Below are 18,623 nucleotides of genomic sequence, written 5' to 3' on the forward strand. Positions count from 1 at the left end.
GTCACAATTGACAATGCATCAAATTCGCTCATGGATGCCATCGTATTACATCCGAGATCTATGTTGAGTGCGCGAGACATTCGAGGAGTTGCGATTGGGTGAAATGTATTCATTTCTCAATAAGTACTATATGATGGACTATAAAGTTTTTCAATAAGTCTTAAGACGAAAATTTGTTTTGATGGCAGGAAAATAATAATAAACAGAACAATATCAATAGGACTTTCCACAGAAAGGTGAAAAGCCCTAATAAACAGAACAATAGCACAAATAGCATACAATAGCATAAAACAGGGAAAGAAAAGAATAACAAGGTTTTCTGTTGAGAAACCGAGTAAAAACAATATGTTCTCAAACTTTGTTTTGGGAACGTAACTAACAATGAAGCAATTCATTCACTCACAGTTTCTTACCTAGTTCTTTTCTCTGATAATGTCACAACTTGAGTAAGGTAATCAAACAATTCTCCTTGCTTGCATCTAAAGAAAAAAAGTTTAAAAGAAGTTTAGCTATCGTCATTAACTGTTTCTATGATTGTGAACACTATCAATTTCATTACACTAATTACTACATAAAGGCATTCAATACTAATTGTACCAACTTTTCCAAATCCAAAACTAAATTAAATCATCTTCAGAAAAACTAATACCTTAGCATATAGAATGATTTATGTCTCTGCAAAAAATTTCAATATGCATTCATCTACACTATTTTCATATTCTGTTAATCATTGATGGTTTACAAATATTATTGTTTAAAACACTGCACATGCATGTACATACTGGAACTATATGCATACAAGTTTGCATTCCTTAGGAGTGAGATCAAAAGCTTCATGAAAAAGTTATCACCAAGCCCCCCCCCCCCTTCAAAACTTAATACGATGAATAGATTATCATGTAATATAACACATGTACATTAGTACCAGTGTGTGAAATAACTGTGCACCCGACCGCCCGAGACGCATAAATATTGCCACTGGCAAACAAATTTCCTGGTATAGACACCCTACCGGACATGTTAAAATTTCCACAAAATAAAATTTAGATGAATCAAATCGTACTGGTAACGAGTAAACATCAGTAAATTAAGATCAGTCTTCTAGCACTCCACCAAACCAAAGGTTTATCTCTGCTGTAAGGATTATAAATTTTACGCTTCTGCACATCAAGCCATACATGAGCCATTATTGAGTGTACAGCAAAAAAAAAAAAAAAGAATATCTACACTCTTTTGTTACTGAAAAGAAGAAAAATACACGTACACACGATATATATATAACACAAATCCTGACGTTATTTCAAGTTCCAATACTTGGCATTATATCAGGGATCATTGAATTTGTGACAGCTAGTTCATATGCTTATAAATTATATATTTTGACACTACCCTTGGAAAATCATACAATGACTCAATACCTATACCCGGTATATATAAATGATAAACCTTTTTCCAAATCCATATGCTTATTTAGTATAAATAAATCTATTCCTTTTTCTTTGAAAATTGGTCAAATATCCCCTTTGACAACCTCCCCCAAAAAATCTAGGCTGACGACCTATATTTTTTCTTCTGATTTTTAAGATTAATATCGCCTTATTGTCCCACATTTATATTAAATAGGGTTATTTTCCCTTTTTTTCATTTGAAATAATTTTCACTGCCTTTACTTTTGAAGCAACCCCACAGAAAATCATTGTTGACGACTGTATGTTTAACAAGAGGCCCATGGGCCTATAGAATCGCTCTTCTGATACATTGTAGAACAGGCAAAAATTCTCACTAACCAAGATTCATCAATTAACAAAGTTTGATGATGTTAAGTCAAATAGTACCTGAAAATTTAAATGTAACTGTCCAAAAGTAGGTCACGGTGACCTACTTTTGGTCGACACACTGAAGACTCAAGATGCATCAACTGACAAGTCAAATAGTATTCAAATATAGCCGTCAAATTCCAAAAGAAGGCCACAGTGACCTATTTTTTGGTCGACACACTCCAAAGACTCAAGATGCATCAACTGACAAAGTTTGATAATTGAAGTCAAATAGTATCTGAAATATTCAGATATAAATGTCAAATTCCAAAAGTAGGTCACAGTGACCTACTTTTTGGTTGACACACTCTGAAGACTCAAGACCCATCAACTGACAAAGTTTGATGATTGTAAGTCAAATAGTATCTGAAATATTCAAATATAGCCGTCAAAATCCAAAAATAGGTCATGGTGACCTACTTTTTAGTCAACACACTCTGAAGACTCAACATGCATCAACTGACAAAGTTTGATAATTGTAAGTCAAATAGTATCTGAAATATTAAAATATAGCCGTCAAATTCCAAAAGTAGGTCACGGTGACCTACTGTTTGGTCAACAAACTATGAAGATTCAAGATGCATCAACTGACAAAGTTTGATGATCCTAGCTTTCATAGTGTCCAAAATATGGATCTAAAATTGAAAATGTGAAATTTGAATGTCTGCAAAATTCAAAAAGTAGGTCACTGTGACCTACTTTTTTAATAAATATGTTTCGAGGCCCCTAGACGCATCAATTTACAAGGTTTGATGATTCTAAACCTCTCGGTATCTGAAATAACAACCTAAAATGTATTCATAAATGATTAGCCATAAAATTCAGAAAGTAGGTCATGGTGACATACTTTTCACATGACGCACTCCAAGGTCCCATGATCCATCAACTGACAACTTTTGATGATCATAGGCTCAAAAGTGTCCAAGATATGCATCAAAATCCATTTAATAATAATTACCTGCAAAATTCAAAAAGGTCACCATGACCTACTTTTGAGACAACATGATCATAGGTCCTAAGATGCATCAACTGACAAAATTTGATGATCCTAGTCCTTATACTAAGCAAAATATCAAAGTTTTAACAAAACAAAATTTAAGGTCAACTTTGAAGTGACCTTGAGACCACACCCTTTGCCCCAGGATGATGCCTTGAAGAATTTTTTATCTACAACCTATCCTCATCCGTATGCATAAGTTTGGTGATAATTTGCCCCGTGGTTCTTGAGAAGAACATTTTTTAGCAACCACTACTTTTGTTTGCATTTTCCTAATTATCTCTCCTTGTTAAAGGGTCACACCCCTAGTTTTAGTACAAATGAAAGCCCTTGGGCCAAGGATACCCTGTGACAAATTTGACAAAAATTGACCAAGGGGTTCTTGAGATATAGCCCTTTTTCCAAAAAGCTGACGCACACCGCACGCCAGACATATGGCCATATGATTAGCTCTTTGAGCCTTTGGCTCAGAAGAGCTAATAAAATCAATGTCGGATGACAGAAACTTGCGGGAGATTTTACCCCCACCCCCAAACATTTTGATCTCGCCTCTTACACACAATTACATACATTAAATGAAAAAAATAAATAAATAAAAGGCTTACTGGTCACCTGAGTGTTAGTTAAAAGCACAGTCCTTAGAGGACTATAAAATTTACAAAATATTTCCTGTTCTGCATATCCAAACTAAATTCTAATATTTCCCACTTTTCCTAAACATGCACTTTAAGTTTTTATACTGTATCAGCAAACTTAAAGCCTTTCAAATGATAGACAATAATCATTATGATATTATTTTAGCCCCACCCTGGAACCAAAACCGTTAATTACCCCCTGGGATCATGAAATTAACAATTTTGGTAAAGGACGACCTCCCTCTCCTAAATATCTATTTAGATTCAATTTATAGTATCAATAGCATTAAAGATATTATTTAAACGTTTTAAACATATTAACTATATAATACTATAAGTTTGGCCCCTCCCTGGAGTCAGAACCTCTACCCTAGGGATCATGAAATTTACATTTTTTGTAGAGGCCAAAGCTTTCCTGCCCTACATTAGATATATTTATTCAAGAAAGAAACTCTTTCTTTGAAAATTCTTGTTTTGTTTACAAGTACTTATTGAATACATTCAATATACAGCATTAATACCTTAAAAAATGCATCCCGCAAACCCTTATTCACTATCTTTCAAAATATAGAATATCTTCACAATTTGACTATACAGAGCATGAAGGCCGTTACAGTCAAACAGAACGTGCTCAACCTATTTGTAAATTATGTGATCTAAACAAAATCGAAGATGAATATCACTTTTTTTTGGAATGTCCACAGTATAGTCTTTGGCAAAGTATATAAATAAAAAAATATTATTGGACAAGCTAGGTCATCTACCTTTAAGCTTGTGCAGTTACTTAGCCTTAGAAACAGATAACTACAGACCTTGAGGCATGCTACTACACCTCCAAGGCGTTTCGTTTCGTTCCGTGCAGACCGTTCACCGTTTCGTGTAGACCGTTCAGCGTTTCGTGCAAACCGTTCAGTGCAAACAGTTCAGTGTTTCGTGCAGATCGTTCACAGTTCCGTGCAAATCGTTTCGTGCAAGAATCGTTCCGTGCATGATCAAGCCACGCCCATAGAAACGTGCAGATCGTTCAAACCACGCCCTTAGAAATGTACAGACCGTGCAAGTCATTTCGGCATCGGATATAGGACAGGTAAACATTGTTGGGAATTTGACCAATTATTTCAAAATGTCTCTAAGACGGGTTTTCAACAGTGAAAATCTGCAAATAATCGAAAGAAAACAGTTTATTATAAAACTACCAGGTAGAGCAAAATTCGATACCATTTTCTCACACTTGATAGTTTCTACCAAGTGCAGAGACATGTATCAATATCTGCCCTCGTTATCTTTTTATTTATTTTTTATATTTTTTTCTTCTTATTTGTATGTAGGAATAATTTATTTGTCTTGTTAGATTTGTATGATCAAGTTTCTCTTATTAAATAAAAAGTATTTTCATCAAAATCGTTTATCGGAACTGTCTGCATAAGCAAAGACCAACCTGTGTATAACTTGTATATTCTACGCAAAATCCAAGGTCCTTTTATTACCACAATACTAGAAGTCAGTTAATCCGGGTATTTGCAATTAACATTCGTACAGAAGATGTGAAAATCGGCGGGGGCAATTGAAATATGACAAAAGAGGTGTTTACCCAGGTATATCTTTTGTCTTTAAAAAATGAATGCAGTTTAAATTGAGGCAAATGCAACAATCTAATTAAAATTGGATGTTAGATCCGCTCGCATATCTGTTGAGCATTACTGTAGTTTGTAATTATTTGTTTTATCTATTCATTTATATGATTTATTTCTCAATCATATTTTAATTGTTTCTTTTTGTTTTGTATCTTCCCTTCTTATCCAAAGTGACAGGTTCTTATAACGACTGGCTAATTCTATGTCTAGATGCTCTTGCCCGAGAATATGTGCAGGACATCTTACGAGAATTCTTTAAATCATTTTATCTGTTGTCATACACGTATGTAAAAATGTATAAGTTTATTCAAGATATGTCTTTGAGAAGAGGCCTGGAATATACAAATTGCACACATGTTTTAACGGCACTCAGATTGAATGTACAAAAATAGCGATACAGACACGACTTTTTCAATGAATCTAACAGAGCAATGAATAAATAAAGTTGAATAATAAATATCCCATGACGATACAATTTATGAATTCCGAAGTTAAAAAATATTCATTTCCTTTTATTCCAACGTGTTCGTAAGTCATTAAGGTCTTCCGTAACAACGGAAGACCTTCTACTGATTGTGCTGGTTAAGATTATTCTTATTCTTCCTTTTTTTTCTCTTTTTCCTAGATGCTAACTTTGAAGCTTCATATCTCACTCATTTCTGCATGGATTTCGCTCAATTTTTCAGGGTTTATAAACTTTACAGAACAATTTTAAAATCATGTACTACATTTCAGAAATTCCTTTCTATTCACGAGTTATTCCCCTTTGAATGAAATTTTAGAGGCTTTGGTTTCCAGACAAAGGCTCCGAGACTGTATAAGCTTGAGCAGAAAATGCATTGAAAATGAAAAGTAGGAGCATTGTAGTTGTGCACATCATTTTTGGTTTTTTGATTACAGCGTTCGAAACGGTGGTTGACAGGGTTAAAAAATTAGGATGCCTAAAGGAGCAAAAAATTACACATATTTTCCTTTGTATCTTTTAAACTAAAAATATTTTGTTAAGATGTGTAGAACAAAAGTTGTGCAAAATGTTAAGAGCTTTCTTTTGATATCCATAAAAAGGGGCTGGCCCCTTAAATTAGGGATCTGGGGATCTTCAAAGTTTTCGCTTTATAACTCAAAAACGGTAAATATTTCGATATGGCTTTTGCTGGAAAAGTTGTTCTTTATCATCTTATTGATCTCATAAACATAATATTTTGCTCGAGTATTGTGTTATATATGAGTAAAAAGCTTGACCCGCAAACAGGTAACCGTATCATTAGGTAGGTGAAGGGGGAAAAATATGGGTATAACTTAAATAAACTTGCTTTAATTGATAAATCTGACTTCATGAAATGCTAATATTCTTTTAAAATAAGGTTTTAACGTGATCTATGGTTCCTTTAAAAATCATCTATCGACAACTTTCTTTTTTTTTATTATTTAGTAGCTTTAATATAAACAATAGTTCCAAAGAAAAAAAGAGGAAAAGGTTATCTCTTCTACATTTGTTATTAAAACAACGATATATTTAATTGAAGAAACAAACCTTCAAGCATAGAATAACTCAGTCATTAACTACACGCATCTTACATACACCGCAGGGTTTGTTTTTGTTTACAATTACATAACTGCCTCGAGGAACCATCGCGTGTGAACCAGGGCATGTACACAAAGTAAACATTGTCGTCCTAAATATAACACAGAATGTTATGTTTTTGATCATATTGGATTTTTCGAATAATTCAGTCTTTCCAGGGATGTATATACTTGTTTATACGTCCCTGGTCTTACGTTTGATTTGTTTTAAATTCAAAACTCTAGAGCATTGAGTCAGGCATCAATTTTAAAATCTGCAATTTAATATACAGTTCATTTCTCAATCATGTCTAATTGAATGTGTGTTTAATATCGGAGATTCATCACTGCTGGACTAGCGATCTGTGATTTCACACTACTTTAACTGAACACACAAGCTTTACTCAAATTCTTCATTGTGAAAAAGAAAATGGATACATTTTACAAACATAACGAATTATTTCTGAACATGTTTTGAAATCAATAGTTTATAATCATGATTAAACCAGATCTAAACATGCGTATAGAATATTCAGAAACCCATGGCCGACCAGTCTCATTTCAAATGATATGTTGTTTTATTGTTTAAAAACAATGACTTTGATTAAACATTGATTCAGAACTCCTGGTCCAAATTATGTAACTTCGGCACGTGCCCCTGGCATGAAATTCATACGCGACTACTGTGTACATAATACACCTACATGTATTTACGCAGATAGATATTAAAGTTTAATAAAATATTCAAGATTTTGAGAGCAATTTATTTGATTTGTATGTATAAATCATTCAAACTCGATGAATTATTCTCTTCAGTCTGAATATTATGCTATCATAATTTTGTTGTATGATAAAATATTGGTAACAGCAATAAACCTTTATTGTATGTCCTGAGCCATAAATTTAAATAGTAATTTTTTCTTCATTATTGGGACTGAAAAGTTAAATGCTGAAAGAATTTCATCCCACATACACGCGCGCCTCAAAAGACTGATTCGTGGAATGAGATCATACACGCATGTACTTGAGTAGTATAAATTTATTAAACACCTTACGATAAAAATTTATAGTACACCTTTATTCAAAGTTCAAGGTTTTTATGTCACACAGCTCCGACGGAAGACCTTTCGTTGCTTTGCAACGAGCTTTGCTCTAGTTATACTATCCCTTGTTTAAACTAACCCCAGCATGAAAAAAATAATGCCGGAAAAAAATCAAAGCGTGCAGGTCATGCTTAGCATTTCGTGCAGACCGTTCACAATTAACCCTCTCCCCGCCCAAAAATATTTCAATCTTTCCTGATGAGAAATTTCTTTAAAACATTTCATCTGTTGTCATACACGTACAAATGTGTATAAAATGTATAGGTTTATTCAACATCTGTCTTTGGGAAGAGGCCTGGAATATACAAATTGCAAAGGTGTTTTAACGACACCCAGAATGAATGCACAAAAATAGCGAAACAGACGCAACCATTTCATATTCAGTTTCAATGAATTTAATAGAGCAATGAATCAATAAAATTTGATTAATCAATATTCCGTGACGATATGATTTTTGCATATTTTTCTTTTATTTCCGAAATCAAAAAAAAAAATTCATTTGTTTTCATTCCAACGTGTTCATTGATCTAATAAGCAAAAACGAAATTTACCACGTCGTATATGAGCAGTCATTTGAAAATTAATTATTATCATTTCTTTCTCAACCTTTTCTTAATATCTAGAATATTGCAATAATATTGAAATTATTTGAACCAAATAATATCGAAAAAATCAAGCATGCAGGCCACGCCTACCATATCGTGCAGACCGTTCACAAAGCGTGCAAGCCATCCCTACAAAGTGGTCAGTGTTTCGTGCAAAGCGTTTGGTGCAAAGCGTTCACCATTCCGTGCAGACCGTTCAGCGTTTCGTGCAAACCGTTCAGCGTTCCATGTAGATCGTTCAGCGTTTTGTGCAAACCGTTCACCGTTCCGTGCAAGTGGTGTAGTAGTACACTTCAGGGTCTGTACTTCACAATCTTTGTATCTTAAATTTCTTCAAAAATCTACTGCCCATACAAATAATGTATGCTCATAGCACATTTAATCAATTGTATGCATATCATGATATAATGTATGTTCAATCTATATGTACATATGTTTATGTTTGTAAACTTATGGTTTAATGTGTGTTAATTGTGTAAACCATTGTTACTCCCAGTATTATTATATGTGATGTGAACGTCTTATGTAATAGATGAATGTTATTAATTTTTCTACATGTATGTGGTGTACTTATTACATGCCTGTAAACCATATGGTTTTGTGCTAATAAACTGAACTGAACTATTATGCATTTAGTTTTTGTTATAAACTTTAAGATATGAAGTTGCACAGAAGAAGATTTATGAAAATTGGTCAATTTTTGGCAGTTTTTGCTCCACCCCTATTAGCCCAGGAGTGCTGAAATTTACAATTTTATGTCCCCCTTGCCCCAAAATGCTTCAAACCAAATTTGACAAGAATTCGAATGGTAGTTATCAAGAAAAAATTAAAAATGGTCAATTGTTAACGGACGACGCACAACAGACAATGCACAACGACAACCAATTGCAATAGGTCACCTGAGTGAAAAAGAAACCAAGTGGCCCACAGGCCTTATCTGTTACCTGATCGAGTTAAAACTATTACTAGCCCCAAGAGCTATTAAATCTGTAATGATCGATTTTCCTGTTCTGCATGTCTACGAGTAAGCTAAATTCTAATATTCAGAAGAATGAACAAAATGTGTTCTTAATACACACCCCCACCCCCAACCCCCCAAGTACTCCTATTGATGGAAGACTTTACATAATATATCTTAAATTAATTAACACTATATGACGTACTCTTTTGGATCCGGCCTCGAGTCAGAACTCTGGGGTTGTGAAATTCACAACATTGGTACATCCACTTTTGCTTCTCCTAAATATGCATTTAGTTTTCATACAGTATCAGCAAAATTAAAGATGAATTAAGTCTTTTATAATCACATTGATAATTTTGGTCCCACCCTGGAACTAAAACTCCTTGTCCCAAAGATGCTTCATATCAAATTGAAAAGAATTGGAATATGGTAGTTAAAAATGCTTAGATTGTTAAAGCAATACAAGTTGTAACTGACCGCAAATAACATGAAAAATAAAAGAACAAATATTTGTGATTGAATATATATAGCTTCATAGAATCAGAGTGAATCTGAAGCAATAAACCCGTCAAATCAGTAGAAAATGTCGATTCATGAATTATTGTGATATCCTAGCTGTCAGTAATTCCTGCTCGTAATATTCGATATGCAAATTACCTCGGAGGTCACCACTTCGGAAAAAAGCGAAAGAGAGGCACTAAGCATGTGTCAGATTTGTAAACAATTTAACATGCCCATTTTATAAAAAAAACCTTTTATCACTATCAGAATTTCATTTGAGTGGCATATTTGCATAAATATTTCTTTCTTACACTAATGTACCATTCTTGTCATTCGTGAAATGATGTAATATTTTAAAACAAACGACACGTGTCGTTACTCACATCAGTTTCCGTCCTTGTGTATGCCATGACCTCGGCATCAGCATGCAACCCGATTATGTTCGGCAATCATCCTTCCCATGTCCATGTACTGTAGAATCATTTAAATTCGTGGGGGCTAATTTTCATGGATTGCTGAATTTTTATGGGTTCGTGGGGACGTAATTTCGTGGATTTATATATTTGTAAGAAAGATAACTCTGGAATGTCTTTATTCGTTGAGGATGTAAATTCATGGGTGAGGGGTATACCCACGAATTCCACGAAAATTGAGCCACCACGAATTCTAATGATTCCACAGTATATGATGCAATGCCGGTTTATACGAAACGTTATTTTACGTATACTCTCAAACACTATTCCCTTGTTTATCTTGCTGAATTTTTCTTCAGATCTTGGGGATTATATTAGTTATACAGATAGGTTTTATTTGGTGCATAATTGGATAGTTGAAACAAGATGCCCACAGGCCTTATCGGTCACCTGAATACTAGTGAAAAAGTGTCACTACTTCCATGGGCTATGAAATCTAGAAAAAATTTCCTGTTCTGAATATCTAAGCTAAATTCTAATGTTCAGCAACAGTATCAAACAAGATGTGTTCTTAAAACTTCACTGCCCTCAAAAGTGCATACACTGATGAAAGGCTTTAAATGATTGACTTGCTCAAGTCTCTATGTTATTTAATTTTATTACATTATCATTTCTTTCAAATTTTTCTGTGTTTCAGAAGTCTAAATATCATTAAACGTCACCAAGCATAGAGACTTGTAAACCCTGCACAGGGCTTATCATGCAGGTTCCTAATTAAATCTGTCATCATGTATCCCTCTGTAGGGTGTTTTATGACCTTTCCCCAAATCAAAATGTTTTAGTTTAGCTGTTGCATTCCTAGTGTTTCCATATGATCAATTCACATGGCAGTTTCTACACTGAAAGTTTTTCAGTTTTATTAGGTCACCTTTAAGTTAGTAAACTCGGGTGACCTATTGCAACTGATCTGCGTCCATTGTGCGTTAACAATTTTTGATAACTACCATTCCAATTATATGAAGCATCCTTGGGACAAGCTAGGGGGACATGAATTGTAATTTTCAGGACTCCTACACTTCTGGGGCCTTAGGGCAGGGCAAAAATTGGCCAATTTTCAAATATCTTCTCTAGAACACCACACATGTGTAAGAAAAACTAAATGCATTGTGATATAGATCAAGAAGGACTCTACCAAAACTGTAAATTTCATCATCCCCGGGATAGAGTTTCTGACCCCAGGGAAGGGCCAAACGTGATATACAGTCAAACCTGTATTAAGAGACCGTCCAACGGAGAATGGAAAAAAGGTCACATATGACAGGTGGTCTCTTAATACAGGTTGCCTATTTTCCGCAGTTAATGGATAAAATTTCGTAAATAATTTGTACAATGGAGAAAATGACTACATGTATTTGGAATTTATCATTAAGAATATCAAGTATGGTTTTAATAGTTGTAAAATAAAATTAATAATACACTGTAGTTAAAAATCTAGAATATGATGTGTTAATGTATCATAATTTTTTATTCATCAAAAATTACATTTAATCTATCTAAGAATGATAAACTTTGCATGCATTTCATAATACACATTTACATGAGATTTAAAAATTATTTATGAACTGCATGTAAATTTTCTAAAACTTATAAACACTTTGTTGTAAAGGGTATTTCTGTATAGCCTACTTGTACAGTGTAACTAAAAATGCAATGCTTGTGGTAAGAAAGCAAATGGTGAAGTGTTGCGTCTCCTTTTGTACAATACATGCTGGAAAAATGTTATTCAATTTGAGAAACATTAAATAAATCACAATATCCATTGTACATGCACAGGAAATCTTTTAAGCTTAGAACTAATGCAGGCAATTTTCTTGAACTCGGACGTGTCAAATACTCGGGACATGTCGAAGTGAGCCGCTAGTTCCGGTCATTATTCTGGAAACCTCTAGTATCTCATGTAGGAAAAACTGCGAATACTCCGTTTAAAATTTCAGTCCTAAGCACAATATTTACTTGATTTATATCACAATGGGGCAAATTTTTACTCTGTTGAACATAATGGTATAACAAGTGGTAGATTTTCATTTCCGATCTAGCCTACCCGGCACTTCTTAAAGTTTGTCGAAATTCACACCTTCAAATACACCGGCCTTGATTCCATGATCTTTGATTTTGTTAAATAAACATCAACTCGGGTTTTATTAATTAACCACACACAACACTGCATGTTGACAGCTTAGGTATAATAATTTATTCAGAGGGCCGACTAAACAAGATCATCACCAAACTGTGCGTATCAAAACGAAAGTGTTAGGGGCTATAATTCCCAGAATAGTCGTGCGTTTGAAAACGAAAGTGTTAGGGGCGATAATTCCCAGAATAGTCGGCTCAACTGAAATCGAAAGTAGTAATCACGTTATAATCGAAAAATGTACAGTCGTTAAATAGAGGTAATATTTCGTGAAAATACACGAAAAGGTTGTAAAAATTATGGTCGTTGGTCGCGTCAGTCAGGTGGTCGTTTAATACAGGTACAATATATAGAGTAACGTCTTGGGGGGAACTTTTTATGGTCACATACGACAGTGAGTCGCTCAATACAGTGGGTCGCTATGGCAGTTTTGACTGTATAGTGTTTATGTGTAAAACGCTTAGATAACATCTTCTTTTGTGCTATTGATACTAAATTGTAACTAAATGGATATTTAGAAAGAAAAGGTAGTCCGGGCTTTACCAAAATCGTAAATTTGATGATCTCAGGGGGTAGGGGTTTTAGTATCAGGCTGGGGCCAAAATGGTCAGTTATTAAATGTGTGAAAAATAGAACTGTTTTAACTTCTTGATAACTACTTTTCGAATTCCTTTCAAATTTGGTATGAAGCATCTTCGGGACATGATCGACATAAAACATCAATCAATCTTCAGGACAAGGGGGAAATAAATTGTAAATTTCAGGACCCCTGCACCCCTGGGGTCTTAGGGCGGGGCAAAAACTGCCAAATGTAGACCAATTTTCTCAAAATCTTCTATATAACCGAATATCTTTTAAGAAAGACTAAATGCTTAGTGATATAGAGTAGGAAGGCCTCTACCAAAATTGTAAATTTCATGATTCTAGATGGTAAGGCTTTGGTTTCATGGTGGAGCCAAAATTATTATAGTGATTATTGTTTTTATCATTTGAAGGACTTCTTTAAGTTTACTGATGCAGCATAAAAACTAATTGCATAATTTGGAAAAGCAGAAAAGAATGTACAAAAAATGGTGAATTTTGCAAAGTTATTCCAAGGATCATCAAAGACAGAATATTTTGTGTTAATTGAAAGATATTATTTGCACATTGACATAAATCCAGACACCCATACTGATAAAGTTTGCCTTAAGTGTGCAAGAGAATTTAAGTCAATAAGGTGAATGAAAGTGTTTTGAAACAAACTATAAGTGAACAATAGGAAGTCTGTTGCAATCCTATGGAACATCTAAGAAATTAGTCACTTATAGACAACTGATTTAATCCTTATGATATGGCTTTAGAAGATTTGATATTTCCATGTTCATTTTAATTCAGAGAAGTTTTAATTGTTCAATTTTGTAACATTTTGGAAATTCCCTCTATGTTTGCCATTATTAAAAAGTATTAAAGAGATCTCGCGCGCGCGGAATTGCAGCGCATACTGCATTGCAGCATATGCTGCTTTGGTGCTGAAAGCGCATACTGCATTGCAGCATATGCTGCTTTGGTGCTGAAAGTACACTTTATTTGCACTGCAGATATGCAGTACAACTACAGCACAGTATAAGATATTGTACTGCCAGGCAGCATATGCTGATTTTGTACTGCATCTGTACAGAAAGTGTACTGCAAAATTTTTACTTTGTTTTGCCAGGAACTGTATGTGCTGATTATGTGCTGCAATATGACTAACCTTGTACTGCAAAATCTTAAACAGATTCTCACAGGGCTGCATTTGTGCTGCATTTTCTTACTCATTGTGATGTTGGCACTAAAACCTGACCAATGTGTGCTGCTTTTGTGCTGGTTTTTCTTTTTCAAAATCATGCATTAATATATATATATATATATATATATATATATAAGAAAGGTATCACGTTTTGAGCTTAGTATTATTCAATGTCAAGCACATCAATTTAAAACCACTTCATCATTGTCATTCTTTTAAAAAAAAAAAAAATAACAATATTCTTTCCTAGTATATTGTGACTTATTGACTATGTTGTTTTATCATGTAGAACATTTTGTGGCCTCAAAAATGAGTATCCAAAATTGCCTGAGTGAACAAGGTTGATTGTTGCATCCTTGTAGTGAAAATTGTCGATCACCTCTTCCATTGACTGCATGATAATTATATAGCGTACGATGTACAAGTGAATATAGAGAAAATTGAGGCTTCATTAATCATCACTGTTTTACTTTCAGTCTGTTTTGAAAACACAAAACTTCACAGCAGTCAATATGTATTTGAGTAATCCCTTAATTCCCATAAGAACTGATATGTCTGTGTCACATAGTTATTGAAGGTATGCCCGATGGAAATAGGGGGACTCTTTAAGCTCTTTCAAAGAGATTGCAGTTCTTGGTGGGTTTATTTCCTGAAAAATATAATATAACATGAAATGACAGGCCAATTGTTCAACACAAGGTGGTTGAATACATATAATCCTACTTAACTAATACTTACAGTAGTAGCTAACCATATTTTGTATCACGATTAGAATATAAAACATTGTATAACCATCTTTCTCAAAACAAAATAAAATGTAATCAACCCACCAAAAGGGACGGTGTCTCTTAAATAGATCTAGACCTACTTTCATGACTAGGTATATATTCATGACAAGATTTTGTCCATATTTCACTAGACTCAAATCAAGTCATCTTTATTCTAAGTAAGACATGGTTACAAATAAAACACACAACATAAGCCTATGGCATAACTCATAAGTGGTGAGGGCAGCTGGATTCATTCGACCCCAATTCAACATTTTAATGTATGTATTGTGTGCTCTTACTTTATTTATAAATTCATACTTACATTCCAAGTTTTACACTGACTGTAGACGGCTCATCAATTGGTTTTCTAGCGACACCTAAATCTTGTTAACGTCGTCCGCCATTGCTATTCACGGTTGTCAGTCGTTTTGTGTCATATCCTCGTCTCCACAATAAAGCATATATTGCTCAATCGCTCAAAGTTTGAAAAAAAACCTTCAGAACACATTGATATTTGCATTAACAATTCTTGAGCTTCAAACTAGCGAAAAGATTTTTCATAAGTATCCTAAAAAGCAATACGAAGCCTGAAGGAAAGGGGGTGAAATGACTGCCCAATGAAATTACTTGTAACCGTTTGTTACATGGTTTTTTTTTAAACCATCAACTTTTTGTGCAGCTTACACTGGTTTCTTATATTCAAACTAAAATTAATGATTAATAATATTTTTTCTATTAAAATAAAAAAAAAAACATTAAGGCATTTAACTCATCGGCAAAACTCGGCAGATCGTACTCACAGTAAAACATAGGAAATACGGAATTGGCCGATCGAAGTACTCTTTGATTTCTGCCGAAACACTGAGCTGCGCGCTTTTATTTGAAGCATATGAAAAATTGGAGTATCGATGTTAGAATGGCTAACTGATTTGTGACCCGGTCTGTACAAGATCAAATGTGTAACAGAGCAGTCATACAAAGCACATTTAATTCAACTTCGAAGTAATGAAAAGTGCATTTCAACGTGCACCGACATTATTAGGTTTATGGAAACAGATAGGCCTAGGCTAACGTAAACATGCATTCCATTGCCATTGGTCAGGACATAGCCAAACATTGATTGCTGTGATAATATTTATTACATAGAACATAGAGCATATTTAATTTTCCAATTTTAGGACCCTCAAGGGGCAGCACGGAAATATATACAAATACTGTACATATACCAGTAAAGAAAGAAGTGATTACATGACACATAGTTAGATCTACATGCAAATACAGTTTCATATATTGTTCAAAATAAATTTTCTAGTTATATTTAAATAGATGGCTCCTCAGAACATAATATGTTAATGAATTTTTGTTCATCATTAAGTTTAGTAAAAAATTTAACTTTTATCTATAGCACCACAAAAAGATTTTCTTTCATCAACAAACTTTTTCACATTTAATTAAAAAAAAAATGAATCTTATCACATATCAGGCTAATGAACTGGAGTTGCATTTGTTACATATTTGTTCATTCCTACAGTAATACCAGAATATTATCTACCAACTTCAATCATTAATTTTATATTTTATCAGCTGATATATGTAACTAATTACAAATAGATCTTTTAATATCAAAATTTTTAATTTTATTAAGGTAGTTCTCAAAACATGTTTACATTTAATTATCAGGTACTAGTGGCCATTTGAGTACAGAAAATCAGTAGGCCTAAAGTCAAGGAGAGTGGAGACCATGGGCATGAAGGCTGGTAAGTTGAAATAGGACGCATAAGGAATATGGATTACGATGTTTGTACAAGAATTTATTGCACTAAGTTTTTGCTTGATGACAGTTTACCTTAATTTTGAACAGAATTGAATTGAGCCTAGTTGAATACATTCATACTATAGATATAGTTATTTTTATTATTATTCATTTTTTAGTATATTTAGATCTACATCTTTATAATCATGTTTCTATCTGAACCAGGGTCTTTGTATTCATTTATGAATGTTTGTTTATAATGAGTTTAATCCTGAATATATATGCATTAATAGATACAGAACATTTGTTGTTTTACATTTTGAAATCTTCCGCAAAGTAATTAAGCCACTATATAGAACACATTTGTGCTTTAAAGCAGCGCTGTTTTGCAGCCTAACTGGATAAATCCCCGTTTTGCTTGATTGAACATAGAAGTTTTTAATAACAACTTTTGATACTGTAAATTCCTAAATATACGCGAGAAATTTATTATCGCGTAATTTAGTGACAAACATCACTCACAAAATAAAATTATTCGCTTTTATCTTCATATTGCTAAAATAGTACATGTAAAAACTCTTGATCAACATGCAGCTAGAGCACTTGCAATTTGATGTATACGAGTCATTTCGCGATAAGAGGTATTAGGTACTTGCGTAAAATAAATACTTACAGCTCAAACACCAGAAATATAAATGTAGGAGTTTCAAAGGAATCATGAAGTTCAACTAAAATATAGAAATACAAAATATATGTATACAATGCACTTTGATGCCCTTAGCCAAAATAACTGGAAATTTTCCATTGAAATAAAATTGACAATGAATTGAAATGGCAGTTATCATTGAAATGTCAGTATTGTATCAGTGATTTGCTTTTGTGGCTCATATAAGAACAGTTATTTCATGACCATTGAAATACCTATTTTTGGATAAATGTACTTTCAACGCCTTAGGCCAAAATAAAAAACATGTTTGTTTCCGGTCGCCCGACCGACCCTAAATATATCTACCGACCCTATATATTTTTTTTCAATTTTCCGATTTCAATATCTATCGATGTACGAACTATTACCCGAAATCATTTTGGTATGAGTTAACAATACCGACGACAACAATGGCGGCACAACTATTAGAAGCTGCTTCGGTGTCGGCAATAGAGTTACCTAAATGCCAGTTAGAATGTTCAGCCTGCCATAACAGCAGGGGATTCGGTGTAAGACCCGGCAGGACTGATCAGTACAAAAATTCCTTCTTTATAAGGACCACTATTGACTGGAGCCATCTCAGTGATTCGACCGTGGTATATGTGACTTGTTGGAGGGATTCAAGTCTTCCCTTGAATCATGCGATTTAAGATCTACGCTCTCCCGCCCACTGCGACATCACCAAATTGGGATCTGCAGTGTAACAATACAGATAAAGAAGTGAACGATTCAAAGAACTGCGGTTGCAGATGTCGGATTTCATCAATTTTCAGTGTGAAAATCATCTGTTCACTTCTTTACAGAGTTTTAGATTACTCTGAAAGTTTCATTAGGATGTATTAGATATTTCCAGGCTATCATAGGACATACATAGTATGCATTCTTAATTTGAAAACATCATATTTGGCACAAGGAATAACAGGTTTACACCTATAAGATAACTTATGGTCATAGCCCTGCAAGTGGCACCATATAGCCTCAATCATTGTGTAGATTCATAATCTTCTCAAAATTTGATGGCAGTGATCAACACTGTTGAATGTATATTTTCTTAAACAATGTTGTAGAATACTAGAAGCAGCAAAAGTATGTGCAAGTAACTAATCATGCACCATTTGCTTTTCAACTTTCCAAGTCTGTGGTTTTGCTTCTGACAAACAAACTGATGATACAGGGGTTTCAACAGTCTCGATTGAAGTCAGC

General features: G+C 33.9%; 1 protein-coding gene and 1 long non-coding RNA gene across 4 annotated transcripts in view; both read right to left on the minus strand.

Annotated features, from left to right (window-relative positions):
* Positions 1 to 18,623, minus strand: part of LOC130051808 (phosphorylase b kinase gamma catalytic chain, skeletal muscle/heart isoform-like) — a 174,198-nt gene that overhangs the window by 113,729 nt on the left and 41,846 nt on the right. For all 3 annotated transcript variants that reach the window (XM_056154511.1, XM_056154505.1, XM_056154513.1), the window contains 2 exons: positions 17,388 to 17,442; positions 414 to 479 (listed from right to left, as the gene is read on the minus strand). In XM_056154511.1, coding sequence (XP_056010486.1) covers positions 414 to 479; positions 17,388 to 17,442 — 121 coding nt within the window. The remainder of the gene's footprint in view (positions 1 to 413; positions 480 to 17,387; positions 17,443 to 18,623) is intronic.
* LOC130051816 (uncharacterized) lies at positions 11,576 to 17,380 on the minus strand. Its single transcript, XR_008800078.1, has 2 exons — positions 15,284 to 17,380; positions 11,576 to 14,840 (listed from the first exon to the last, which is right to left on the minus strand). It is a non-coding gene; the product is annotated as an uncharacterized LOC130051816 (long non-coding RNA).

The sequence above is a fragment of the Ostrea edulis genome, chromosome 1 (genome assembly GCF_947568905.1).
Source record: "Ostrea edulis chromosome 1, xbOstEdul1.1, whole genome shotgun sequence".
NCBI classification, from domain to species: domain Eukaryota; kingdom Metazoa; phylum Mollusca; class Bivalvia; order Ostreida; family Ostreidae; genus Ostrea; species Ostrea edulis.